Source organism: Scleropages formosus, chromosome 7 (assembly GCF_900964775.1).
Source record: "Scleropages formosus chromosome 7, fSclFor1.1, whole genome shotgun sequence".
Classification (NCBI taxonomy): Eukaryota; Metazoa; Chordata; class Actinopteri; order Osteoglossiformes; family Osteoglossidae; genus Scleropages; species Scleropages formosus.
Window position 1 is genome coordinate 1619236 of NC_041812.1, and position 25488 is coordinate 1644723.

The 25488-nt window shown below is 45.9% G+C and overlaps 3 protein-coding genes across 5 annotated transcripts in view; 2 read left to right on the top strand and 1 right to left on the bottom strand.

The window, feature by feature from the left end:
* The window catches only part of piezo2b (piezo-type mechanosensitive ion channel component 2b), a 78936-nt gene extending 70789 nt beyond the window's left edge, over positions 1-8147 (top strand). For both annotated transcript variants that reach the window (XM_018745142.2, XM_018745141.2), the window contains 15 exons: positions 284-542; positions 805-987; positions 1546-1813; positions 2073-2205; positions 2372-2519; positions 3132-3346; positions 3551-3709; positions 3968-4115; positions 4231-4419; positions 4782-4874; positions 5143-5312; positions 5469-5585; positions 5674-5753; positions 5966-6152; positions 6619-8147. In XM_018745142.2, coding sequence (XP_018600658.1) covers positions 284-542; positions 805-987; positions 1546-1813; positions 2073-2205; positions 2372-2519; positions 3132-3346; positions 3551-3709; positions 3968-4115; positions 4231-4419; positions 4782-4874; positions 5143-5312; positions 5469-5585; positions 5674-5753; positions 5966-6152; positions 6619-6871 — 2602 coding nt within the window. In that variant the 3' untranslated portion in view covers positions 6872-8147. The remainder of the gene's footprint in view (positions 1-283; positions 543-804; positions 988-1545; positions 1814-2072; positions 2206-2371; positions 2520-3131; positions 3347-3550; positions 3710-3967; positions 4116-4230; positions 4420-4781; positions 4875-5142; positions 5313-5468; positions 5586-5673; positions 5754-5965; positions 6153-6618) is intronic.
* Positions 8148-10293: 2146 nt separating this feature from the next.
* Positions 10294-15470, bottom strand: napgb (N-ethylmaleimide-sensitive factor attachment protein, gamma b). Of its 2 annotated transcripts, XM_018745160.2 has the most exons (12): positions 14711-15468; positions 13667-13734; positions 13221-13305; positions 12943-12960; positions 12829-12859; positions 12572-12681; positions 12421-12487; positions 11647-11717; positions 11460-11538; positions 11172-11251; positions 10957-11086; positions 10294-10669 (listed from the first exon to the last, which is right to left on the bottom strand). In XM_018745160.2, exons 1-12 carry the CDS (start codon positions 14767-14769, stop codon positions 10535-10537), a joined length of 933 nt encoding a protein of 310 aa, XP_018600676.1. In that variant the 5' UTR covers positions 14770-15468; the 3' UTR covers positions 10294-10534. The 2 variants fall into 2 exon arrangements, with proteins under 2 accessions (XP_018600676.1, XP_018600678.1); XM_018745162.2 differs by lacking the exons at positions 11460-11538; positions 11647-11717 and having other exon boundaries at positions 14711-15470.
* A 63-nt stretch (positions 15471-15533) lies between these two features.
* rab12 (RAB12, member RAS oncogene family) lies at positions 15534-24680 on the top strand. Its single transcript, XM_018745163.2, has 6 exons — positions 15534-16098; positions 18508-18568; positions 20306-20444; positions 20523-20612; positions 22252-22356; positions 22536-24680. Exons 1-6 carry the CDS (start codon positions 15879-15881, stop codon positions 22641-22643), a joined length of 723 nt encoding a protein of 240 aa, XP_018600679.2. The 5' UTR covers positions 15534-15878; the 3' UTR covers positions 22644-24680.
* The last annotated feature ends 808 nt before the right edge of the window (positions 24681-25488 follow it).

Here is a 25488-nt window from a genome sequence, read left to right on the forward strand (position 1 = left end):
TTTCACAAGCAAGGTGAACGACTTGCAAAAATTTTCACGTTCCGAACATAAGTTACTTTCTATGTAAGGTGTAACTGAGAGCCGGAGCAATGCTGGTTTTTACTGCTCTGATGGAGCCGCTTTATTTGGTTTTTAATGATGTCAGTTGCTATGTCAGTTGCTAAATGTTGTGACTGGATGTTTATGAAAAATGATGCAAGAAAGAGGTGTGAGACAGCAGGAAGGGAAAGTAGGTTGCACAGGAACACTAATAATTCCCCCACCTACCCTGTTTTCTGGGCAGGATGTTCCATGACGAGGAGCTAGAAGCCTCAGAGCGGTTCTACCAGGGCCAACCCCAGCTGCTACAGCTGTGCTATGCCCTGTACAACATGCTGGTGGCACGTTCCGAGATGGTCTGCTACCTGGTCATCATCCTAAACCATATGATCTCTGCCTCCATGGCCACACTAGTGCTGCCCATCCTCATCTTCCTGTGGGCAATGCTGTCCGTGCCACGGCCTAGCAAGCGCTTCTGGATGACAGCCATTGTCTACACAGAGGTGGTCCATGTTGACGTTAACTTGGGGTTGTTCCTGAAAGCTTGCAGATGCACACCATTTTCTCTGTAGTTGCATTTAAACAGGGGTAGTGTTCCTTTCCACATTTATTTCTTTGTGACACCCAGGGTTTGTTAAATGCATGAAGTAGTGGATAATGAGTATAGTTCACCAAAGGCTTGAAAAACAATGGATGTGTTAATGCAGTGTTGTCAAATGAAAGTTATTTCACTTTTGGAAAATAAATTTCTTTTTCACTTTTTAGGTTGGCATTGTCATCAAGTACTTTTTCCAGTTTGGCTTCTTCCCCTTTAATCAGAATATTTCTGTGGACAAGAGCAAACCCTACCACCCTCCCAACATCATTGGTATTGAGAAGAAGGATGGTTACGTTCACTACGACCTGGTTCAGCTCCTCGCCCTCTTCTTCCACAGATCCATCCTTAAGGTTCATACCTGCACATTTCATTTATTACAACTCACAGCTGCAATTTTTTGAGTGAGAGAAAGGCTGTAATGTATAATTAAACCAAGTTCTGGAACTGGTCACGGCTGTGGCACCCCAGGATTATGAGAAGTTGCATTGCAGTGAAGGTTGAGATATAGAGAAGGTCAGTCTTACGGACACTAAGCTTGCAAAGAACACGTTTTTGGTTTTACCCTCTGGAAAATAAGCCATAGTAAATGAAATGTTGTATTACTCTATGCTGCTACAATTTTTTCACCAAGGAATTCTATTTCCTACCATCAATGGTTTTAGTAAGTATTTATCAATTGAAGCAACTCACTGACAGTACTATTGTACATTAATGTCTGTCAAAATTCCGTTTCAATACAAGTTGAAATTGTGGATGTAAAGCAAGACCTTATGATGCACCTCCTTCCTCAGTGATACTTGGTGCACCCAATAAGCAGTGGCTACTGAGAGACTCTGGTGAAGGGGCTCTGTAAATGCTGTTCATGAATAGGCCTGTCTGTATCTTCTCTGCTCTTGTCCCCACCCCAGTGTCATGGACTATGGGATGACGATGACCCCAACAAACCTCAGAAGGGTCACCTCCACCGGGAAGACAGTGAAGATGAGGCACAGATGGCATCAGAAATACAGGAGAGGAAGGGCTCTGACCACTCACTCAAGTCTGTGAACCTAGCGGCTTCACTAGAATCAGTACACGTGCGCTTCCCCGAGTCCCAGGCCCACCAGCGCCGCAAAAGCTCTACTGCCAGTTCTCACATCTCCCGCCGTTCCTCCTACTCGACCCGCTCAAAAAGAGGTAGCCCTTCCTCTTGACACACAGAGCACAAGATTAATAGGGGTCACCTCAGTTATACAACACATTGGCAAGGTTGTCACCTCGTTCACAAAACATTACAACAGGGGGACCTGTCTCACTGTGATGATGTCCTGTCACACTCTCTTGCTGTCACTCCTTTTAAACTATCTATTGCGCAGAAAGGGTCCTTCTATGCAGAATGGTGGACATAGGTCACAACACTGTGACACGTCAAGATCCATCTCTTTGTTCTTAACAGGTAGCACAAGCACTCACAACAGCAGCCGCAGAACAGGCAGCGAGAGTGGAGTTCAGCCCAAAAGACGCAAGGAACTCTTAATGGACAAGCTCCAGGAACAGTTCATCAGAGCCAAGGCTTTTACCATCAAGAAGTAAGTGTGTTGATCCAATGAACCCTTGGTTTAACCTTTCATCTCCACTGACAGGTTCAAGTTTTAATACAAAATCCACTTTACTGATCTGATGGTTGCTACTGGCACATGCTGATACTTTGACTGGAAGAAAATAGATCATTCATACTTTTTTACTTTCTTCTAGAGCACTGGAGATCTACCTTCCCATTCGTCAGTTTTTCTACAACTTGATTCACCCAGAATACAGTGCCGTGACCGACGTCTACGTTTTGATGTTTCTGGCTGACACTGTTGACTTCATCATTATTGTGTTTGGATTTTGGGCATTTGGGGTATCTTCTCTTTTTCTCTAGATAATCTTTCCAGATATTTCAAAAATTTGAGGGTGAGTCAAAAGTATCAGCGATGTTGAAAATCTAACCAACCAACGTCAATAACTGTTTGTCTTGAGTGGGATCGTGACGAGCCAGAGTACAAGGGACACACCCATGACGGGACGTGTCTGTCGCAAAGCACCCCAAGCAGAGCTCGAACCCCAGACCTGCTACACAGCAGTCACTTGGCCAAACCCACTGCGCCATCATGCTCCCCCTTGTTGAAAATCTAGTCAAATACAAATTATTATGGATATTTTTTGACTTACCCTCATACATGTTTAAAATTAAATGTAATGAGTATAAATAGTTGGAAATTTTCATTTCATTCTTATGTTAGTCAAGTTAGAAAAGTAACTAACTACAAAAGTTTTTTCTGTATTTTCCTGCATTATAAATGGAGACATATGAAAAGTCACACACATTATTATCTATGTTTACATTTATTCATTTAGCAGATGCTTTTCTCCAAAGCAACTTCCAGTGAACACTATGTAGTGTTGCATCTAAGTTATCTAAATAATAGGAATAAAAAAATGTTTTTTTTTTTTTTCCCCCCCCACCTCACAGAAACATTCAGCAGCTGCTGATATCACTTCCTCGCTGTCGGAGGACCAGGTCCCAGAGGCCTTCCTTGTTATGGTCCTGATCCAGTTTAGCACCATGGTTGTGGACAGGGCCTTGTACCTCAGGAAGACTGTTCTTGGAAAGGTCATTTTTCAGGTCATCCTTGTCTTCGGGATCCATACTTGGATGTTCTTCATACTGCCTGGGGTTACACAGAGGTACAAAAAAGCAGGACCCCCAATTTCTATCACATGATGCATTCTCTCTCTAGTTGTCAGCTGCTGAAAACATCTCCAAGGCAATAATGTAAAAAAACATAGCAAGTGTAGTGGGAAAACCAGCTGATTATTATTTAAATACAATGTATCAAAAACTTCAATGACCTCAATAGCCTCTACTGAACTAAGAAATCTTTTCCTCAGACGCTTCAATCAGAACACGGTGGCACAACTCTGGTACTTTGTGAAGTGCATTTACTTTGGCTTGTCAGCCTATCAGATCCGCTGTGGTTATCCCACCCGTGTGCTGGGCAACTTCCTTACTAAGAGCTACAACTATCTCAACCTCTTCTTCTTCCAAGGGTGAGCAGAATTAAGGTTAAATAAGAAATAACATTTAGCCAGTGAACTACACCATAGTTATTTCATGTTTTTTTGCAGGATAAGAAAGCCAGTTTTTCTGCCAAGACACTATTTTGCAACTTTGCAGTAATATACTTGCAATGAAACTTGTCCTATACCTTTCAATCATGGCATATAGATATTTGTCCTATTCTTTGTATTTTGCATGTTGTTGTAGAAAAAGGCTTCTTCAGTGTTATCAATATGTCTTTATTTCAGGTTTCGACTTGTTCCTTTCTTGACCGAGCTCCGCGCAGTAATGGACTGGGTGTGGACAGATACCACGCTCAGTTTATCCAGTTGGATTTGTGTGGAGGATATCTATGCCCACATCTTTGTGCTGAAATGCTGGAGGGAGTCAGAGAAGGTTAGGGGATCACACGAGATGGAGTATTTAATACCTAAATTATTCCAGTCAGATATCTAGCTTTATAAATATTGGCTAAGCAGCATAATAATATATATTCTTTTTGTTTCTGCAGAGGTACCCCCAACCTCGGGGACAGAAGAAAAAAAAGGTGGTGAAGTATGGCATGGGAGGCATGATTGTGGTACTACTCATATGTATTGTGTGGTTCCCTCTCCTCTTCATGTCCTTGGTGAAATCAGTAGCCGGTGTGGTCAACAAGCCCCTAGATGTCTCAGTCACCATTACCCTCGGGGGTTTCCAGGTATTAGTGCCTTCTGGTTTTCTCATTTTTGGTTATGATCTGGTGGAATAGTATTGTGTACAAATATTAGCCTTATATGACATACAGCCCAGTCCTTAATTATGTATTAGTAGAATGTACTGTGTATGACAGCTTTTAGCTCATTTTACTGTATTGTTTCATGCCAGTGTCAGCATTTATTAGTTTATTTACTAGAAATAAATGCTATTTTTAGTATGTCAGACCTGACATACTTCATACTCATATTCTTCTGCGATTTGTGTGTGATACTTGTCTATAGCTGGTGGTTTTTAATGTCCTGTTTAATTAGAAGTACTTGCTTTTGCAAAATTTCTTACTTCAAGTTCTTGTGTTTTTTCCAGCCTATTTTTACCATGAGTGCCCAGCAAAATCAATTAAAGGATACCAGCAGCCAACATTTCAGGAACTTCAAAGACGAGTATCAGAATAATGACGTATGTACACTGTCATTGAACAGATTTCCTCTGTGCTAAACAGGATCCTTGTATATCAGTTTATTTATATGGGAATTCCATATTTTCATTCTTCCCAATAAGGTCTTGCATTGTTTATCAAAGTGCCACCGACTGGTTACTTTAAGGTATCCTGAATATAGACATGCATTATAACAGCAGAGGAAGATTTGGAAGATTTTTGACTTGTGACTGTCATGGTGTACTAGCTGTAAAGAGATTGTTGAGGGTCTGTAATATTTACCCTTAGAGTGCACAACAGTTCCTGGATGCCTACACCTATGAGGATCTCACCATTGCAGAACTAGAGGGCAACTCCAACTCCATGTGGACCATAAGTCCACCAAGCAGGGAGAACTTGATAGAGCTCCTGGGCAAAGATGGCGAGTTTCCCATCACCATGGCACTGTCAGTTCAGAGGTACTGCTATTCAATGCCAACAGTCATTTACAGTGCATTCTTAATGGTTACTCTGAAATCGTGTTTAGCAAACATAAAGAGATTTGTTTCATTCTCAAGGCAAAAATTAACACTGCATCGAATGCAGTTTGGACTTTAACTGTTCATGTTCCTTAGAAACCTGACTCTGGGGGCAAAAGCCGAAGTTGCATCATATAAACATATTGCATATCTTGGAAATAATACCAAGAAAGAGCTTCTTCATTTGTTGAATGGAACAAGAAATGAACCTGTGTAAGTATAGCTGTTAAGCTGAAGGTAAGGAAGCATTTGTGTGTTTTATAAAACAGTATGTCTAAAATCCTACTACTCTCCAATACAGATCGATACCACATATCTTCCCATGCTATATCCGAGCACCTAGTACCTCTGAAGCCAAGCCTGTCAGTCAGCTCTATACAGGTAAAGAATGCAAGAAGCCTTTCATTAATAGCCTTTTAATTTAATGCCATTTGAAAAAAATCTAAGACTTGAATATTTATGATTGATGACAGCTGGAATGCATGGTACTGTAATAAAGCAATTTCACATGGATTAGACAAAATGATTAACATTAAGGTGTGTTGTCAACTGTATGTTCATACAGCTAAACACATGGCTTGCCTTTCTTTCAGACAATAAGTACAAGGACATCACGTTGTATTTGAATTCAACAAGTACAAAAGATGAAATACAGGGCTGGTGGATTGTCAACCAGACCGACTCCTGTCACAGCAAACCTAAAAACAGGACTGGTCTGGAGCTGTGTGTGTTCAGTGATCAAGTTAGCCCACCCAGTCTGGGCTTCCTGGCAGGATATGGGTGAGTGTCATGACATCTCTTCATGTTTGGACATTTGAAGAATGAAAAATAAAAGGCTGCTCCATTTCTCAAATACTGTCTGTAGTGGCACATGCATTACGATACACAGTATGTCCGCCATTATTGTGGGTTTGAGATTGGCAACAAAAGACAGCCTGATGATCAACAACCTTAAGACATTAGATGATTTGTTGAGCTCCAGGTGCAGGTGATGCTATTGCCAATGGTCTGACACTCACAGAGAATTTACTACAGATATATAATAGCGTAAGCGGGAAAAGAGAAAAACTGCAAATGAAAATATGAATTGACTCATCCCTGAAAGGTGCCTGGGAACCCCTACAGAGGAAAAAAATGTTGTCTGAAGGGTGTAGGAGAGGTCATTTTCAGTGCAGTTTGCGGTAAACTCTCAACACTGACACCTTTCCATCTCCTTACTGTGTCCTCACCTGCATGTGTCTTACAGGATCATGGGCCTGTACGCGTCAGTAGTGCTGGTAATTGGGAAGTTTGTACGCGAGTTCTTCAGTGGCATCTCCCACACAATTATGTTTGAGGAGCTCCCCAATGTGGACCGCATCCTCAAACTCTGCACTGACATCTTCCTTGTGCGCGAGACAGGAGAGCTGGACCTTGAAGAGGACCTTTACGCTAAGCTCATCTTCCTTTACCGTTCACCAGAGACCATGATCAAATGGACTCGAGAGAAGTCACAGTGAGGAAATGGCACGTGACCTTTAACATTTAGAGGAGCCAAAAGGGATGAGTACAAAAATCAAAGAAAAGCACAATCTCGTCGAAAAGGACCGTCCGTTGTCTGTGGATTGTGCCGCGGCTGTAGAGCATTTCCACTGCCTGCTGCAGGAGAGACTGATGAGTGAGGAACTCATAAACTGCACATGCTGTTTTTTGTAACTGTTCCTTTTGAACTTCATTTAAAGCATTGCAGATACCAGTCAGTCTTCTTACTTATGGATTAACATGAGGGCTATACATTTGTGCGACCACTCCTGCCACTCAGATCTCTGGATGTCAATTTGCAAGCACTGGGGTGTGCAATATAGAGCCCTGAATGGCTGGCAGTTGCTTGAAAGGACACAATTTTTTCACCGAGCTACATCAGAAAAACTAAAGGGCCACGACTGACTGACACTAGCCACTTTTTAAATTTAAGACATTTAAATAATCCTTGTATTAAATCATATGACAATCCGTACTTGCCTTATTTTGTTTGTAGAATAAAATTGATATGTATTAACCACAATGGAATTTTTTCTCAGGAAAACACAAGTCATCTCACCAGGACGGTCTTTCTTTTCAGTTTTTACCGAATGTGGGAGTGCATGAAATAAATGGTGGGGTGGACCTGACAAGAACTCGAGCATCTGAGCATCGATAATTGTCAGTTACGCAACTTATTATTGGAAGGCGGTTACAAGGACGTGACGAGTTGGTGGACATCTAAAGAATGTAAAACCTGGGTGGTGCAGATCTTCTCCCGTGATATCTGAGCCAGAGGGAGCCTCACTGCAGCTGAGCACAAAAGGTTCAGCCATGGGCAGGAGATCAAGACACCTGGACACTAATGTCCACCTCACTCGTCCCAGAGTTTTTAAGAACATTTTATTTTAAGTCCAAGTTAAACTTTCAAGCCAAAATTCCACTTTCAATAAAGTCACAGAGACAATGCAGAAGAGCTATATGAAAGTCATTGTGACAAATAAAAAAAATACATATATATATATATATATATTGCTTTTAATAATAAAGGTAAGCCCTTTGGTGAGTGACATGACAGTCAATCTATGCATCAGAAGATAATGTAGCATGAAAGAGAAATAAATTATTGCTATGAATAATTTTCATTCCATGTGCGTACATTTTCGGGAAAGCAACAAATGTGAATATCAGTTTCACTGTGTACCTGTATATGTAAAGGTCCTGTGGTGTAGCCCTGGTTCCGTGACCTGAAAATAAAGCTACGTTGGAAAGGTTTCCTGTCTGAGCTTGATTGCATTTTGCTGGGTACAAAACCAGCCTAATTTCAATGGCTGTGGTGCTGAACATATTATTACAAACAAAACCACGAAGCTGTGTCTTTCCTGTTTAGGCTCCGTGAACGAAGCCGGTGACGACAGACATTTCCATTCATGTGTTTCTTAAATTCGAGACAGGCCTCTTTGTACCGCAACCCAAATCGATGGGCGACAGAATTGCCAGCCGCTTACCAACATACCAAGCAAGCCAAAGTCTCGATGCTGCGCAGGATACTCATTTTATGGGATTTACCCCGATTGTGTTCTCTGCTTACATTTATCTGACACTTTTCTCCAAAGCAACTTAGCAGTCATAAGCTACTTACAATTATTGCCCATCTATACAGCTGAGTGATTTCAGTGGAGCAATATAGGACACTACAAGGGTAGCGCAGATTGAAGGGGGATTTGAACCTGCAACCTTTGGAACCAAAGGCAGCTGCTCTGACTACTACGCTACTAGTTTTGTAATTATGTTTCATAGGCGAGTCCTTAACTTCAGAGCCCAGGTCCAGATCCAAGTTACCTGGGACTAAATTGGACTCTCATTCAGGAGCCCCTGCGAGGTGACTGAGGTGCGAGTCTAAAACAGTCTAGATTTTTACCTTTTAAAATGCTTACAGCAAGTTCCCAACCGTGAAATTAGGCCCCCAAAGACAGACTTCTTGAATAAACAGCTTTTCACTTGTGGTGTCTAATGTCTTGCTGAACAGGGTTTCTTATGGCATGTATCTGGTAACTGTTACTGTTATTACTGCTGCACAGACAGGACGAACACGGTGCTTCTGCACTCCCTCTGTCTGTCTGTTCGTTCGTCCTCCCTCAAAGTTGTGCTAAAAACTTGTCTACCACGCTAGTATTTTTCTATGGTAAACTCAATTTTTTACCTTTTTTGGGGAATGTCTCACCTTTTCTGGTGTATATGTGCTGTACAGTGTGCCCTGTATTGTGTGTTATGTTGTCATGGTCCATATTGATAAGTCATCTGCCAAATAAATATGTTACTAAAAAGTACTCAGCACCAAATAAAAGGGAAAATATTCAAGGTATTTTTGTCAAAGAAAATAAATAGTTATGCCCCTTGCTCCATAAAACTTATTTAAAAGAATTTTTGCCTCACGCTACCCTTTTTAAATTTACTGCAATATCATCAAAATGTGGTATTTTATTTTTCATCGTGTCCTAAGTATACATAGTATCGTGTCAGTGTACATTTCAGTGTCTTTCTATTATTTTACAGCAAAGAACATACTTATACATTCTGTCTTATTTTTCAGACAAAAAATTTTATTAGTAATCATATTTTCTAGATTTTTTCATAATAATATACTGACAACGAACAGGTGGAGACAGGTACACTTGTGATTTTTTGGAATAACGCAGGGAATATAGAGCAGTAAAACATCCACGTAAACTTTTCATGAATAGAGACAGACGTATAACAGGGCTGGTTTATCCTTGAACGAATATTATACGTGTACTAACAAAGCGACACGGCACAACGTACAAACACATCACTGGATTCTGTGATTACAATAACCGAACAGGAGAAAATACGCACACGGGACAATGTGCGTTTACTGCGCTCGTTCGCTCGCTCACGGGTGGAATAAAGGGGAACAACTGAGAGCTGGGGAGTTCAACAGCACGGTCACGCAGAGAACCAAAGCAGCTATTTGGAGACGCTTCACAAGAGTAACGGTTGAAAACAGAGAGACGGAGGAGCGAGTTTGGGCTCGAAAGTTACCGCTGTGGTCATCCGAAGAAAAACGAATCCTCTCGACAGCCCCATCTCCGTCTTCAGCATCCCCACCTTCCTCGCTGGACCCGTTCGGCTTCCGCTCAGAGCTGGTTTGTCCGCTCAGCCGCTCGTTAAACCGGAGTCATCGACCATCGAGAGCTAAGCGACACAACGAGTGTCACGTTCGCACCCCTACCGTACACTTCCCTTACAAACACACCAACAACATCCTCTTGCCTTTGCACTTGAAAAATAAGTCTTTAGCGTTTCTTCTCTTTCTTGATAAATTATTCCTGCACATTACACTGATTACTAATCTGTTTTCTTTCTGCTAAATATACAAAAAAACTGTTTACATTTCAAATGACGGCACAATAATTTATTGCACAGACACCTTAATGACACCTTTAGAAGCATCACTATCCTACGATGAGGTCTGGGATCCGCTGCTATGATATATACTAAACATTTGTGACGGTTCAGTTCCCTGAACAAATGAGGCTCTTCAGTAGAAATACTTTGGAGGAATGTACGCTGTGTGATGACGTGACCCGAAGGGACCGGAGGAGCACCAAACCCTAGTGGCACCTCAACGGCGGCTGAGATTAACAGAGCCCCCCTTCGTAGTCGTCCTCCTCTGCCGCAGCCTGGCTTCCTCCGGCACCCCCCTGAGGGGCAGCAGGGGGCTTCTTCTTCTTGCCACCTCCCGGAACTTTCAAAGTCACCGCCAGCTTGGCATACTGTAAGGAAGGAGTCGGGGGTCAACGGTGACGGCAGCGAGCGCCAGGAGGGCCGACACCCTTTCCTCGACACCATCGGTGCGACTTCCCGCCAAATAAATAAAGCGTCGACTGAAACTCGCTACACGGGCACATAAAAGGTGGTGGAGCGAAAGAACAGAGAGAGACGCTGGACGTCCCATCGCACAACGCGTGCGTGTTTGCGATGCAGCCGCGCGGTGAGAGCGTCTCACGGATTCTCACGGTTACCAGAGCCGTTGCACGCGAACGCCCTTCGGTTCACTTACGTCGTTGTCCATGTACTTGAGAAGCGGCGAGTTACACACGCGGTTCACGACGTCTTCGTCTTGCTCGTCGTATCCCTGCAGCAGCTGCTCCATAGCAGCGCAGTCTTCACTCCCGCTGAATCCTGGGATACTGGGGGGGGGGGAGAGCGGTCAGTTGGCAGCCCTTTCAATGAGCGCGACGCAAAAGGTCACATATAAAACCGCACGCGTCAAACCTGTAACTCTCCCGGACGCATTTCTCTGCCGCAACAAAGTCGCTCCTGTGAAGATGCACCAGGACTTGAGCGATAGTTTTCTGAAGGAAAGAACAGGAAGACAAGTAGCGCAGAGCGTCGTCCTTAATGAGCAGAGGAGCAAAGCGCTGCTAAGTCCACGCGTTCACGACACAGCAGCCGCTGCCGAAACTGGGAGTGACACTACAGTGACCCGCAACTCATGCTAACATCACACTAAAAGCGCTTTTGTTAACTGGGCATTTAAAGAACTCTTTGCTGGAATTGTACCTTAAAGCAGGTGGGATAGTTTTCTATTTCTTTATACATGTTCTTCTCCTTCTGAATTGACGCCGCCGCTTCATCGAGCCTTTCAGACACAAACCGAAACAGGGAACCAGGGTGGGTCGCACCGTACTTCAGCGTCAAGAGCCACGAATGAGGTTCGGGTGAAACGAGGTCACGAGGTCAAACTTACCTGCGGAGCCTGACCAGGAGCCTGGAGGCCTTCCCCAGAAGCTCCACCGCCTGGCGCAGCCGGTCCTCGTTCTGCACCCACGGAGCTCAAGTCAACGTAACGTAACGTATGTAATGTGAATGTTTAAATGTATCTCACAAAAAATTGTAAAAATAGTAAGAATACTACAAAGGTGATCAGGAATCGTCGATATTCTGATGGTTTTTTGCAGCTCCTCGTGTGACGGACATCGGTGGAAGGAAACAAACTGCACTTCAGAATCACACGTCTGCATCTAAGTGTCTCTTCCTGCTACTGTATTGAACACACTGTATTTTCTATGAGATGTTTGTGGCTTTTGAGAGAAGCGTCTGATAAATGAATCCATGTGCATGTAAATGTCAAAAAGTATCCACAGTCAAAAAAGGAACCTGTGTCCAAAAAGCATGAGGATTGCTGAGCATCGTACCAGTAACGCAAACAAACGCACCCTAAGCCCACAGATAATGAAGTTACAACGTGGAAATGACCTTCTGAGACCCTCCCGTTGGTTCTTTTTCAGTGTATCTCCCAAAGTGGACACCGTACAATGTTGAGTCCTAACGTAAACTTTTAATCGCTACCACCCGTTTGGCACTGGCGCTTGGGCTACTTTCTGTACATTCCAGAAAAAATAAAGAAAAAAATACAGAAACAACTTTTTTTTCTGGCTCTCGGGAGGAGAAATATGAGTGGAGGGTAACGATGAGTGAAGGCGACGCTCCACCAGCTGTGGTCGCCGAACGCTGAGCTCACCTCAAAGACAGACGCCGCCTTCTGATAGAGGTCCACGGCCTTTTCCACGCTCACGGGTTCTATGAGCCTTCGAAAGAACTCAGAGTGTGAGTGGAGCCTTTCTCATCCGCACCCTTTCGCACCTTTCGCACCTTTCGCACGGCACACTTACTTCCCGGCGCGGTCGAGGGCCATCGCCGCAGTGTCCGGGGTCCCGTTCTCCACGTACATCATGCTGGCTTTCTCGATGTACTGGATCGCCTCCCCCATGCGCTTCATGTCCTGCCGAAAGGCCGTCGTGAAACACCGTCGGCTCGTTCGGTCGGTAAAACCGTGCACAGTTCCCATGCAATCGCGGCCGCACGCTGAGCGTAAGGGAACGTTTTGTACCCAGAAGGGGCAGCGCCCACAATGCCAACTGGAACGTACCTTCATCATCATACCTGCCTGCTCGAGGGCTCTGCGAAGGAAAAGAGTGCCTTAAAAAGAGGAAGCGCAACCCGGCGTAGAGCAAAGTGGTGAAAAATGGGACGGAAGACTTACTTTGCAGCGTGGAAGAGACTGTGGGAGCCGTTAAGTACATAAAGAGAAGAGCTTATGGCATTTCTAATGTGGACGACGAACGACCCGCCAGGCGTCAGCGAACAGGCGTGGCGTCACGGCGCATCTCGTGGGCCGTCGCCGAAGAGCTACGAGGACTTTGAGAGAACGTTGCGCTAATGACGCCGATACTGCGGACGAGGTCCCGCCGCACCTCCCCGAGGCCCGAGGACGGCGACCCACGGGGGCTCCGGGGAGCCGCCGCCCACACGAAAGGATACGCTTTGTTCTCCGTGTGGTACTCGGCCTCCTTCACGTAGGCGTCCTTCGCCTGCTCAAACTGCTTGGCGTTTTTGAACGCGACCGCTGGCGGAGAGAGGGTCGCAACCGTGGAGAGAGACAAGGGAGAGGAGTCACTAAGCGCTCGAATCTGTGATGGGGGGGAGGTTCACACCCCCTGAGACACATGAGGGCCAGGAGAGTCATAACCACTGAAACCGTACAAAACCTGCACGGGTAACACAAGCAAGAGACCAGTGGGGAGGATCGACTCTAAAAATATGTGTGAAGTAAAAAGTTGAACAATTAAAGTCGGTCCGATGGAAGAAAAGACATAAAAAGTAAACGACTTTTCCGAAAAACTCCTCACGGCTGCAGTGTGACACATGGCTGGAGTAACGTAACGCTGCACTTTACCGTAGTAGCAGTGGCGTAGCGCGGTACTTACCTGCCTTTGCGTACTCTGAGGCCGCGCTGTCGTAGTCCGGCTTCCACTTGGTGAAGCTGGTCTTTAAACTGCGGCAAAAAGGTGAAACAAGGTAGCTGAAACTGTACTAATGTGGCCCGTGGACGGAAGTCGACCGTACGTCACTGGTTTCGTTCCCGCGGCTGTTGCCTTCATCGAGGGCAGCGTCACATTTCTAGATCTTTCTGTGGGGAACTTCATTCACAGTACCGTTCCTCATCAGGGTACAACAGAGCAGGGTAACTCACTTACGAGGAACTGTTGAAAACATGATAAATCTTTTCTCCGTGAAAAGCACAGGTCACGTGGGACAGGTAGCAGTTTGGGGCAGACCGCTAACCTGAAGGTTGTAGGTTCGAACCCCACACTCTACCCACGCTTTCTAAGAGCAGTCGGCAGCATATCGGTTAGTACTGCAGCCTTTTGACCTGAAGGTCACAGGTTTGAATCCCACCTCTGGCTATAGGACCCTTGGGCAAGGTACTTACCCTGAATTACCCCAGTAAAGTTACACAGCTGTATAAGTAGGTAAATAATTAAGTCCCTTCGGAGAAAAGCTTCACATAACTAGAAACATTCTGTCCTCAATAATAATATTCTAGGAGATAAACGTGGCATTTACCCCAGAAGTCACGGAAATATCTTCAATAAATAAGATGCTAAGCAACCGACGGCAGCACAGTATTACCATAGTAAAGAGCAACTAAATTCAATGTCAGGCATGAACATCAGTATTAATTGTCTGAATATTAAACGTGAGAATGTAATAAATCATGTCCATGTGTAGCTCGGCCACATGAATAAAAACGGAATTATGGGACGTCTAAAAAACACGGTGCGTCACTAATAATAATAATAAATAATAAAGGTCATATATACGGCTGAGTGTATGATCGCACCGAGCTCAGTCGATGGAACGATAAAATACGACACATACAATCAATTCGTCCTACCTCATACATAATATTATATAATATATGCTAGATATAGATATATGTATATAAAATAGAGGTCGGGGACGCGCACCATTTCTCCGCTTTGGCGATGTGCTCGTGAGCTTCGTTTATTTTCTGCGCGGCCATCATGTCCGCAGTCTTCGGACCGTCTTTTACCCGGTTTTACACGGCTCGCCGGGCTCTTACGGCGGATTAGCGAGGACGGAAGCCGAGAGGCGAAGCGCTGCTCCGGTTCCCCCCCATCCTCTCGGTCCCCCCATGGAGAGTTAAGGGAAAAGACACAGCTTTCTGGTTTTATTTGTAAGCAAAATATGTGCCGTTTCTCGAATGAATCTTTTCCAGTTAGGGTTTGGTAATTAAAGGGGGAGGTGAGAAATTAAAGACAATTTTATTATCGCACCGAAAACATGAGGAGTTCAAGAAGTTTGCCGTTTTGTACTCTGGAAGCCGGTGTCTGTCTGGTGCCCAAAAAATAAGAAGTAAAGACAAGAGAAGGTGAGGAGGAGCGAATATAAGCCTCTTTAAAGTTTAGTTCCCGTCGTCACTTTTAGGGGCAGTTTCTCAGGCCAAGTTCTGGAACGTTCTCGCATCAGAGACGGTTGGTTCCCCTTCTATCCCTCACTCGTGTTTGTTTCGCATCACTTCGCGCTCAGAACACACGTCCTCATTATCACACCGTAGTGGCGAGAGCGGTCATAGGTTCGAGTCCCACCTCCAAGTGACGTGCCCTGAGCGCAGTACTGACTCTAAATTCAAATTGCTCAGTAAAATCTCCCAGTTGTGTAAATGAATAGATAACTGACATTCACTGCCGTCATTTTTCCGCGAGATCTACGTCGTTTCGGAGAAAAATGAATGAATGAATGAATGAAAAGCGTCAGATAAATGTACAATGAGTCGAGTGACGCCGCTGACGCGCTTCGCTCAGCGTGTCACAAACACACCGCTTCTTCCACGCCGCGCGGCAGTAACTGTGGAAACTGTTCGGTCCGAACTCTTCTTCCAGATGGACTGACTGCGGACTTGTGGGATTTGTAGTTTTCCCGGGGAACGGGAAGGAACCGGATGAGACGCCACGCGCGCCGCTTTCCTCTTCCCACCGCAGGACAACAACCGGAGCGAGGAAAAACTTCGGCGAACTGGTCGGGACGAGCAAAGTTGTTGTGACCGCCGACGGCTCACCGAGCGCCCCGTTCCCAAGGCCCGCCGGAGAGGAGCCCGATGCGGACGGGCTCGTCATGGACCCGAGGTTGAACATGCAGCAGCAGCGACGGGCCGCCGCCGCCGGAGGCTCCCCGGCTCTCACGGGCGCGCAGTCCCGCCGCAGGAAGCTGCCGCCGCGGCCCGCCGACTACAAGGTGCAGGTGATCATCATTGGCTCGCGCGGCGTCGGCAAGACGAGCCTCATGGAGCGGTTCACGGACGACACCTTCTGTGAGGCGTGCAAGTCCACCGTGGGTAAGAAGAGTCGGACTCCTGGCGTGGCGTGGGGGGAAAAAAAAAAGTGAGGCGCCCAACCCGCCTCTGCGCTACCTACCGCTGCTCTCACGGGACGCACGCGCGAGACCCGATTGTTACTTCGCGTGACGTCACTGCGGCTGGTAACAGCGCTACTGACAGTGGTGCTGAGCTCGCGACCCACTGCTGCTGTACCTTCAGTATTTCTAACTTCAGCAAGTGGAGCTCTGGTTTCTGTAGGCTGTTCAGGAACACACACACTGTGAACGAAAAAGTTCTTGGTGATCAACCACGTCTCGGTGGAAAAAATGACAACGAACGTGTGTGAGAAACACCTGCCAGGCTGTAATAATATCATATGTGTCGGACGTATTAATGCGACAGGTGAGCAGGTGTGTGTTGCAGCAGGTGAACAGTGTGTACCCTGCAGATGGTGATGTTTACTGCTCCTCACCAACCCAGGGAGGAGTGTGCAGCAAGAGGAGGGTCACACCCAGGAGACCCTGGAGGTGATGGCAGGAGACCGGAGGGCAGCCACACACCACACCCCCCCACACACACCAGACACACCACACAGAATTCCATCGAGCCACAGATGGGAATCATGGGAGCTGCAACACCGTGTCCTGCTGTCACTGGGCTCCAGCAGACATGGAGCTGAGCTGCCACCTTCGGCCTGAGTCACAAACAGCTTCTTGGAAAATATATCTGTGTGTGTGTGTGTGTGTGTGTGTGTGTGTGTCCATGTCCTTATTGCCCACAAGAACATACTCCTCATAGGCACTGTGGGGAACAACAGTTGTATTTATTCATTTAGCTCATGCTCTTATCCAGAGTAACTTACAATGTAAAGCTACTTTACATTTTTTAACCATTTGTTTTTACTAGAGCAATTTAGAGTTAGTACTCTGATTGAGCCGGGATTCAAACCTGGGTCTTTTAAAAGCAAGTGGACAGCTCTAATTACTGCGCCACCTGCTGCCCCACTCCTAGCTCGGCAGCCTCACCGGGTCTGAATAGACCCCCGCTGTGGACCTGCTACGCGGCCCCATCATTTCACCCATTCAGACACGCAGTCTGTCCCAAAATAGCCTGTGTGTGGACAGCTGGTGGCGGCCGTCCGCGTGTTTCGCATGGCGTCATTTTATGTGTTTTGATCTCGGTGCTTCACGCTCATTTTGAGTCCTTTTCCCGCCACTTTTCTTTACGACAATAATAACGCAACAAACTGCAGCTTTCGAGGGTTCGCTGTTGCTCTCTGTTTATGTTCTTGACTTTTTTGTCACAGTTTCTTTAAGGCTCGGTGCTGGATCTCTCCGGTACTGGCTCTTTCTCCATGTGTCTGTCCTCGTGTTACACTTGGCTCAGCTGTAAACTGTCAGAACACTCTGCCCATGAATAGTACAGTTTCCGTATCACCGTGTGTGACGCATCTTTTTTCCCGCACTCTTTACTAATACATCTGAAACTAAGAAACCGGAGCAGGATCCCAGAGAGAGAAAAAGACGCTTCCGGAAACATTTGTGCAGCGACACCTTGCCTCTCTTTGCTGGCGCTTCTATGTATAGCAAAGTGTGGCACAGTTTCCAATTTCATTTGCTCTGTTAAATATAAGACAGGAGCGCTGTACTTTTCCAGGGTTACCTTTGAGTTGTCCTTTGTTGTTTACATTATGATGCACATTATGGAGTCTGATAGAAATGCTATCAGTCCATTTCGTAACAATATTTGTGTCTCCCGTCAGGAAGGCTCCCTGTTTCTCTCGTCTGTGGAACTAATATGGTTTATTTTGCACATGTTGCGATGCATATGAACACGTCATTAGTGGTGTAACCAGGGGTCACGAGGTGTTTCGGGGATTTCGCTCTCACACTCCCTTATCCAGGCAACCCTACCCGGGTTCATCAAGCCCCGGCCTGTGCCTAGGTAGGGCTACCTTGAACCCAAGGCTCACCTCCCCTGATCTGCAGTCGCCTAAATGCCTTCTCTGCAGCATCAGTAACGCCTTTCATGACCTCCCTCTCCCGGCTGCCTGTGATGCCCAACATACTGTAGACCCCCTGCAGCCTGTTCCGATGGGCACGCGCCTTGCTTTCCAGCCTTCTGAGCAGCACTGCTCGACCCCCCTGTCTTCGTTTGCCTCTCCCATCCCGCCTTCCCACAGAACTGTAAGATACAATGTGAATACAGCTGAACTGAAGTGAATATAATTTATAATTTGATTTTTCATCAGCAGAAACTCGTGACTCTGATCACAGGGCATTATGTGGACCTGCTGATTTTTGTTCTGCTATATTTTGTTTGAATATTTGAATGGTTGTGCCTTTTTGGGGAAAGATGTGAGTGGAAAGTGTCACTCAGCATTTGCGGTCCTTCCTCAACCCCCCCCCCCGTTCGTGTCTCCTACAGGTGTTGACTTCAAAATTAAAACTGTCGAGCTGAGAGGGAAGAAGATTCGGCTGCAGATCTGGTAAGTCCTCGCCGCACAACCACTGTCTGAATCCCCCATGAGCTGCACTAACCGCACTGCCTGTCATTAACACCACATCTCCAATGGCCCCTTCGCCCATCCGCCCGCCTTATGTGGGCATTTCCTGTTTGTTTCTCGTGTTCCTGAGGGTTCCCCCCCTCGGCGTGGAGGGAGCCACAGGAAGTGGCATCAGCGCAGTCGCCATGTGGATGTCTCCGCTGGGCAGGACCCGTTCCCGGAGGTCAGGGCGCAGTGACTGTACGCTGCACTGCTGAAAACTGTTCTGCGTTACAGAAAGGGGATTAATTCACTTTAAAAATGGAATCCACGTCAGAAGGTAGATTATTGGCTGGATTAGATTAAAACGAGATTAAACCTAGACTAAAAATAAACAAATCAACGGAGAATCCCTATTGACAGCGTGATTTTTAACTCCGAGTGGGACAGGAAAACCAATTTATGAAAACAATTTAATCTGCCTCCAGTGAAATATACTGCAGTGTCTATAATTTTTAGTTATTTTTACTCTTGCTAATATTTAATGTGACAGTTTATGGGTCTTTGCTTACCAAGTTGAGTGTGTTGTCCTGCTAAACAATTTGCTGTAATGATGAGCTCTAATGTGAAAACTGTTTTTCATTGTTGTACAAATGGAGGAGAACTTGTTCAGGAGTTCCTCGGGACTGTTCGTACCCGTACAGGTGAGAATTGTCTCTTGTACTTATTTTTGAGTGGATTCTAGGCATACAAGTACGAATGTGAATAGTGTGCAGTTTCTTTAGTGTCTTCAGTCTCTTAGTGAGGCGTGGACCTCATGGAAGGATGAGTCATGTTGTTGATACGCTTCCTGTCCAAGGCACTAAAATGGGTATTTTGGGAATTTTTCACACTATAATAGCTTCTAGTTCCAGTTGTGCTGCTTGTGAGATGTCGTTTAGCACTGTTAGCAAGAGTCCCACCAGTTAAAATTCACCTGAAGCCTCAAGCTGTCTGAAAATGTGAGTGTTAGCTATTCCAGCTGCAGTGGGTGTTACCACGGTATCAGAACAATAAACCTCACTAGGTGTGTAAATGCCCCGTACCACAGGGTCCACATCTGCAGGTGCTCAGCCATGACTTTGGAGTGCTATGTGAGTGACTGCGCAGAAGCACGTTTCTTCATGAAAGCAATTCAGTGCATCCGACTCGCTAACCCCCTCCTCCACACACCCCAGAATGGCTGCTCCGAATGTGTCACATGTCCGTGTGTGTTGCTCTCATCCAGCTACCCAGCATCCCTGGCTCCCATCATTGTCCTAACACTAGATTGCTGTGAGACATCTCTGCGCTCTGCATGACGTGTGTAACTCTTGAAGCCACCAGGTAAATGCAAACTTGCCTTTAGAAAACATCTGAGGATCTAGTGTGTAAATGGAGTGATGCAGCTGCTCAGGAAGCACCTCTTGCCCCCAGTTCAAGCTGATAGTGTCTCTCTGACTGTTTTGGGCAACGGTGCTGAAACGTTCCCGAGACCCACGCTGACATGCCTAGTTCTGCAGATTGAGTCTGACCATCGGACTCCGTGTTTCCAGTTACGCCGCAGCTGTGGCGTTTTAAAAAATGTATTGAATTCTTTACGATTTCGTTCATGGAAAATATTTGGAAAGATGTTCAGATGTAAAAGCAGGAGCAGATCTAGTGTTGTCCCCGTTTCTGTCACGCGTGTGTCTGCGCTCCATAACTGGGTTACCCTCTCAGGGACACGGCTGGCCAGGAAAGGTTCAACAGCATCACCTCAGCCTACTACCGGGGAGCCAAAGGCATCATCCTTGTGTACGACATCACCAAGCAGGAAACCTTCGACGACTTGCCCAAATGGATGAAGATGATCGACAAGGTGAATGGCCTGTAACAGAGGGTCGTTTTAGTTTTTGTTTGTGTCTGAGACTTCCTCACCCGGGTTCCTTTCCTGCAGTACGCCTCCGAGGACGCCGAGCTTTTGCTGGTGGGGAACAAGCTGGACTGTGAGACGGACCGCATCATCTCCAGGCAGCAGGGCGAGCGGGTGAGTCTCACGGATCCCACGTCCTGACAGCTTCGCCGTAGAGCTTCAAAAGGGCAGTTATGGAGAACTTCTTGTAATGGCCTCATCCTCATTATTCTCCGGAGTTTAGCTGTAATTTGAGATTTATTTTTAGTGGACTCTGACTATAGGTCCGCTGTAGATTATTACTGTAAGTTTACAATTAATCTTTAATAATGCAGTTATATATAATTTAAAAAATTGTTGAATACATTTACTTGTAATTTTTATGTGTGTGTCTACATACTTTTTGGCAGCAAAACTTTAATCTTCCATATTTGTCCTTCAGGGACAAATAATAAGTTTTTAGTTGCCTTCAGCAAACGAGCCAAGTCGTCTCCTTGCGACACAAGCATGGGTGGCCCTTTGAAAGCTGGCATTGTATGGAAGGACCTGTGAAATGACCTGCAAAACACGCAGCTCCCACTGTCCTTAACCGCTGTGTGTGTCGTAGCCATCTGTAACTGTTCCATCAGTGCTACTCAACTGAAGCAGCATTTCATTCAAAGACTGAGGACTTGTGTATACAATTACGTTCCTATCTGGAATGTGTTTATCATCCTGAAAACACCTGCATTTATTAATATATTAGACAATTAATTGTCTAAAAAATTTTATGTAAACCACTATATGTGCAAAAATTTCCAGTTGCTGTGAGTATTGGGAGGGCAAAAGTACAGGCTTCCTTTACATAATGAGCATTATTTCTTCCTGAAGATCTGCTTGTAAAAATAATCACTAATTTAAATGGGTAAAATACTGTGTTCCTGAGTCACAAAGCATTGACTCATTCATTTTTTTTTTTTTTTAAATAAAACATGCAAAATCACAGGGAAAATCTAATTCAGAGTCAGAATATTAACACTTCACTGGACAACTTTTAATCCAGGCCTAAGATCCACACGGGCGGACTCCCTTTTTGCTGTCCTCTATCTCCTTTCTCTCATCATTTGTCATACTATTTTCTTTTTTATTTTGTTTGTTCTGTCATTCTTTGGTGGCACGGTGGTGTAGTAGGTAGACCTGTTGGCTTGGCATGTGGATTTGGACCCAGCTCCATCTTTGTGGAATTTGCCTGTTCTCTCTCATGTTCACATGAGTTTCCTCTCACAGTCCAAACACCTGTTTTGGCTAAAATTGTGACCCTGAATTACAGTGTGTGTGAGAGAATAAGTTTGTGTGTGATTACAGTGGACTGGTGTCCTGACCAGGGTGTACCTGGCCATTCAGCCTGCACTTCTGGGATAGCCTCCGGATCACGGGGATGCTGCATTGGACACGCATTTATAAATAGTAGATGGAATCTGTTAATGTATTTTTCATTCTTTTTTTGTTTTATGGGGGGTGGGGTGGGGTCCCTGTTCTCCGAAGTGCTTGTTTTCAATTGAAGTTTCCCTTTTCTGGGTGTTTCTCCTAACTCTGACTTGACGGCTTCTTACACACGTTTTATGGTACAAGTGACATTCGGCCCATAATCCGACTTCTCGTAAAAGGAGCCTTCGTTGCACAGGGGAAAGTCGTGTTATTTCCGTGTATGTATTCACTATATATAGATGATCTAGTAAAGTAATTAATGTGAAAACCCAGAGCACTGACGCACTGTTTTCTCTCCTCGGCACAGTTTGCCTCAAGGATTTCTGGGATGCGCTTCTGTGAGGCAAGCGCTAAGGACAATTTCAATGTGGATGAGATCTTTTTGAAATTGGTTAATGACATTCTCAACAAGGTTGGTGTTTCGGTTCCAGCTCTTCAGTGTCTCTTTCTTCTTTCAATGTGAAACGGTGTTATCGTGTTAATGCGCCATAAGTGAAAGTTGCTCGTGAAACGGTGCGTTTGTGTGTGACATCTGCTGCCCTGTGTTCTGTGCTGGGACCCATCTCTGCCTTTCCCACCCTACCGTTGCAGCTGCCCCTCGACAGCCCCAGCAGGGAGTTGTGCAGCAGCATCCTGTCTCTGCAGCCTGAGCCGGAAGTGCCGCCAGAGTTGCCTCCTCCGCGGCTGCGCTGCTGCTGAGCTCCACCCCATCCACCCTGTCCTGCCTTCTGCTGAAGCCCTGGGCTCAATATTACCTTTCCCCCATGCACGCACACACGCGCGCACATACACACACACACACACACACACACACACACACACACACATTCACACGCACGTGCAAAATACACACGTGAACACACCCAGACTGTACAATTACAGGGCTACCTCGCAACAGGAACAGTTGTGTGCCTTTCTGGTTCGAACCCTAACTGGTCTACTGCAAGAAGGTGGCCTTTCCCAGCACTGGGAGGGTACCTTCCCTCCCCGCAGCGAGGAGGAGGCGGGGCCACTCTGAGGACCGCCTTCCGCTCCTAGCCTTGTGCACATTGACCCCGAAGCCCTGGACCGCACGGCAGGAAGCGGGCGCCCTGTGGACGGGCATTAGGGGCGCTCGCAGGATCCCGTGTGTTTTCTTTTGTTTGTTCCCCTCCCTTCCACGTCTGAAAAGAAAGGGATAATTTTCCAACATATCACCTGGATCTTCCTAAATGTCTGTACAGGTGTTGTGTTTCCTACCTTATAATATTGGCATCATGCAGTGAGGCTTCAGCTCTAGTCTTCCAGGACTGGTGTTTCGTACCCGGGTCGTCTTAGTGTACCTTGAACATACTGATACGGAAGAGTGGCTCAAGTCCACGTTTGAGTGGAGTCTTACAAAAGGGACCCTAAGAGCACTTTGTTCTGGAAGCCCACAGGGAGCCGTTTCCGGGTAGATGTTCAGTATGCCATCTTTTTCCAGCAGCGTTTTTCATGGAGCCACTGGGCTCTAGTGCTTCGTTTTCACCTCCTCTCTCTCTTTGTTGCGTTTTCTACACATTTTGCACTACAATCAATTTTAAATTGTTTTCAGCAGCATAGCGAGGAAATGGCATCATGAGGGTAGCGTTTCTCAGCACATTGAACCCAAGGAGGTGAAGAGGAGCACAGCTGGCGGTTAAGGACCTGGCGCAGAGACTCGTGGCCAATTGCTCTCCGGGTTGATGTGTCTGAAAGGCTGTCTGTACCGACAGACCTTTTCCTCCATTGCTTTCCTCCAACACACCCCAGTCTTGTGCGTCGTCACAGGGCGTCGCGCTGAACCCTGGGCTGAGGCTCTTCAAAATGCAACAGCTGGATGACTGAGACCGGCTCTCCAGGGGTCAAAGGGCATTCTGAAGCGACATTCACCTCGACTCGCACTCATTTCTCATCGCCGTGCCTTAGGTGCTCGCCGGTTTTGTAACCCACAAGTGTCTCGGAGTTGGTGGGGGGAAGTGTTGGGGAGCATCTTTGGCACCGTCAGCTGTCCAGCCAGCGGTCGTTTCCATTCGCCGAGTTTGAGCTGAACAGGCGGGTTGTTTGCTGGAAGTCAATCGGGAGCCAAGTGACACAACTGCCTGTTGACCAGGGTGATGTGCGGCCCATGTGTGAACAGCACTTTGGCGTTTGCTTCCTCTCCGAATGATCGTTTCAAGTGCTGCACGCTGTGTTGTGGTAAAGGGGTAAATCTAAAGCAGTTAGTGATTTTCATGTAGTGCACAATTACTAACACGATAGGAGCTGCTGATGCTCTTTGGTTTGATGAGAGATTCGGCTCAGCAGAGCATTTGTGTGGTTAGGCAAACCGTGTAGACGCGCTCTGAAAGATCACCTTTTCAGTGTGTGTCTCTGTGTGTGTGATCTGTGTCCTGTCGCAGTTCCCATTTCAGCTGCCGTGGAAAGGAAAGCAAGTATTTTGAAACAGTGTGCCTGTTAAAGCATTTGGGTACAGACAGGTAATGAACCTTTGACTAATGAAGGTTTGCACCCGTTCAAGCATTGTGTATCCAAGCCTTATTTTCTCCTTTTTTTTAATTAAAAAATAACCATATAAATTACAATGTGTTCAAGTCTGTTATAGATAATAATGTCGTTTGTTTAATGTATGAATTACTAAGCAAGTTTTATGTATTTCAGTAAGTTGGCATGTTACAAGCAGTATTGTGATATAACTTGAGGCATTCTTAAACTAATGAAGTGCGAATAAATATTTTATATTTATTACAAAGAAACACAGTCGCAGTTTCTGTTTCATCCTCTTGGCCGCCAGGGGGCGCTGTTCGATAGCGGACAATTAAACGTGGTCCGTTGCACGTGGTCCGTTCCTTTGGTCAGTTGTGATGCGTGGTTATTAATTTGCTATTTCGCAACAGCACTGGACGACCGCCTTTTCATATATCGATTTTGCAATTTTACGTTTATTACAGCGATTTGACATGGACTCCAGTGTCACAAATCCATTCGTAATGGCGTGTTTAATGAAAACACCATTTAACGGTGTGAATGTGGTGTAAATAGCAGTACTGACAGTATAAATCACACGTTAAAATCTGAAGACCGCGGCTCTTGTCTTATGAACTCAGAAATGAATTCTTTCCATTTAAAATACTGTCTTTGGAGAAAATACATTAGTGTAGCAAATGGTACTCGTACTGTGTGGTTAACTACCGATGGACCAGGGTGAAGCAGAGTTGATGTCAATCCCAGTGATGTGAATCCACAGCCTGCTGGGAACGTAGACTAAGGTCCTTCTGGAATTTTCTGGGTTTATTTGCACACCGCAGCTGAACAGGACATCCCAGCGACGGGGGTTTTTCAGCGGGGAGGGGAAGGACACAGCATCTCCGTGGATGGGGGGGGAGGCAGACGTTACCATGCTCAGCGTGGGCCTCTTCTCATCCTGCCTCACCTCGAACCCGTGCCACTGAGGTCTGTGTGTTGTGCAGAAAGGAAGCGTCTGTCACTGCCACCTCATTTGCCATCATTGCAGTGATTTACCCTGTTGTACAGCAGGGTATTGCTA

Coding starts and splice junctions, on each gene's coding strand:
- napgb (XM_018745160.2), bottom strand. CDS start 14,769: ATGATGGCCGCGCAGAAAATAAACGAAGCTCACGAGCACATCGCCAAA. Junction 13,735..14,710: donor ATCGCCAAAGCGGAGAAATG/GTGCGCGTCCCC, acceptor TTTTTGCCGCAG/TTTAAAGACCAGCTTCACCA. Junction 11,539..11,646: donor CTCCTGGTCAGGCTCCGCAG/GTAAGTTTGACC, acceptor TGTGTCTGAAAG/GCTCGATGAAGCGGCGGCGT.
- rab12 (XM_018745163.2), top strand. CDS start 15,879: ATGGACCCGAGGTTGAACATGCAGCAGCAGCGACGGGCCGCCGCCGCC. Junction 20,613..22,251: donor CCAGGCAGCAGGGCGAGCGG/GTGAGTCTCACG, acceptor TCCTCGGCACAG/TTTGCCTCAAGGATTTCTGG. Junction 22,357..22,535: donor TTAATGACATTCTCAACAAG/GTTGGTGTTTCG, acceptor CTACCGTTGCAG/CTGCCCCTCGACAGCCCCAG.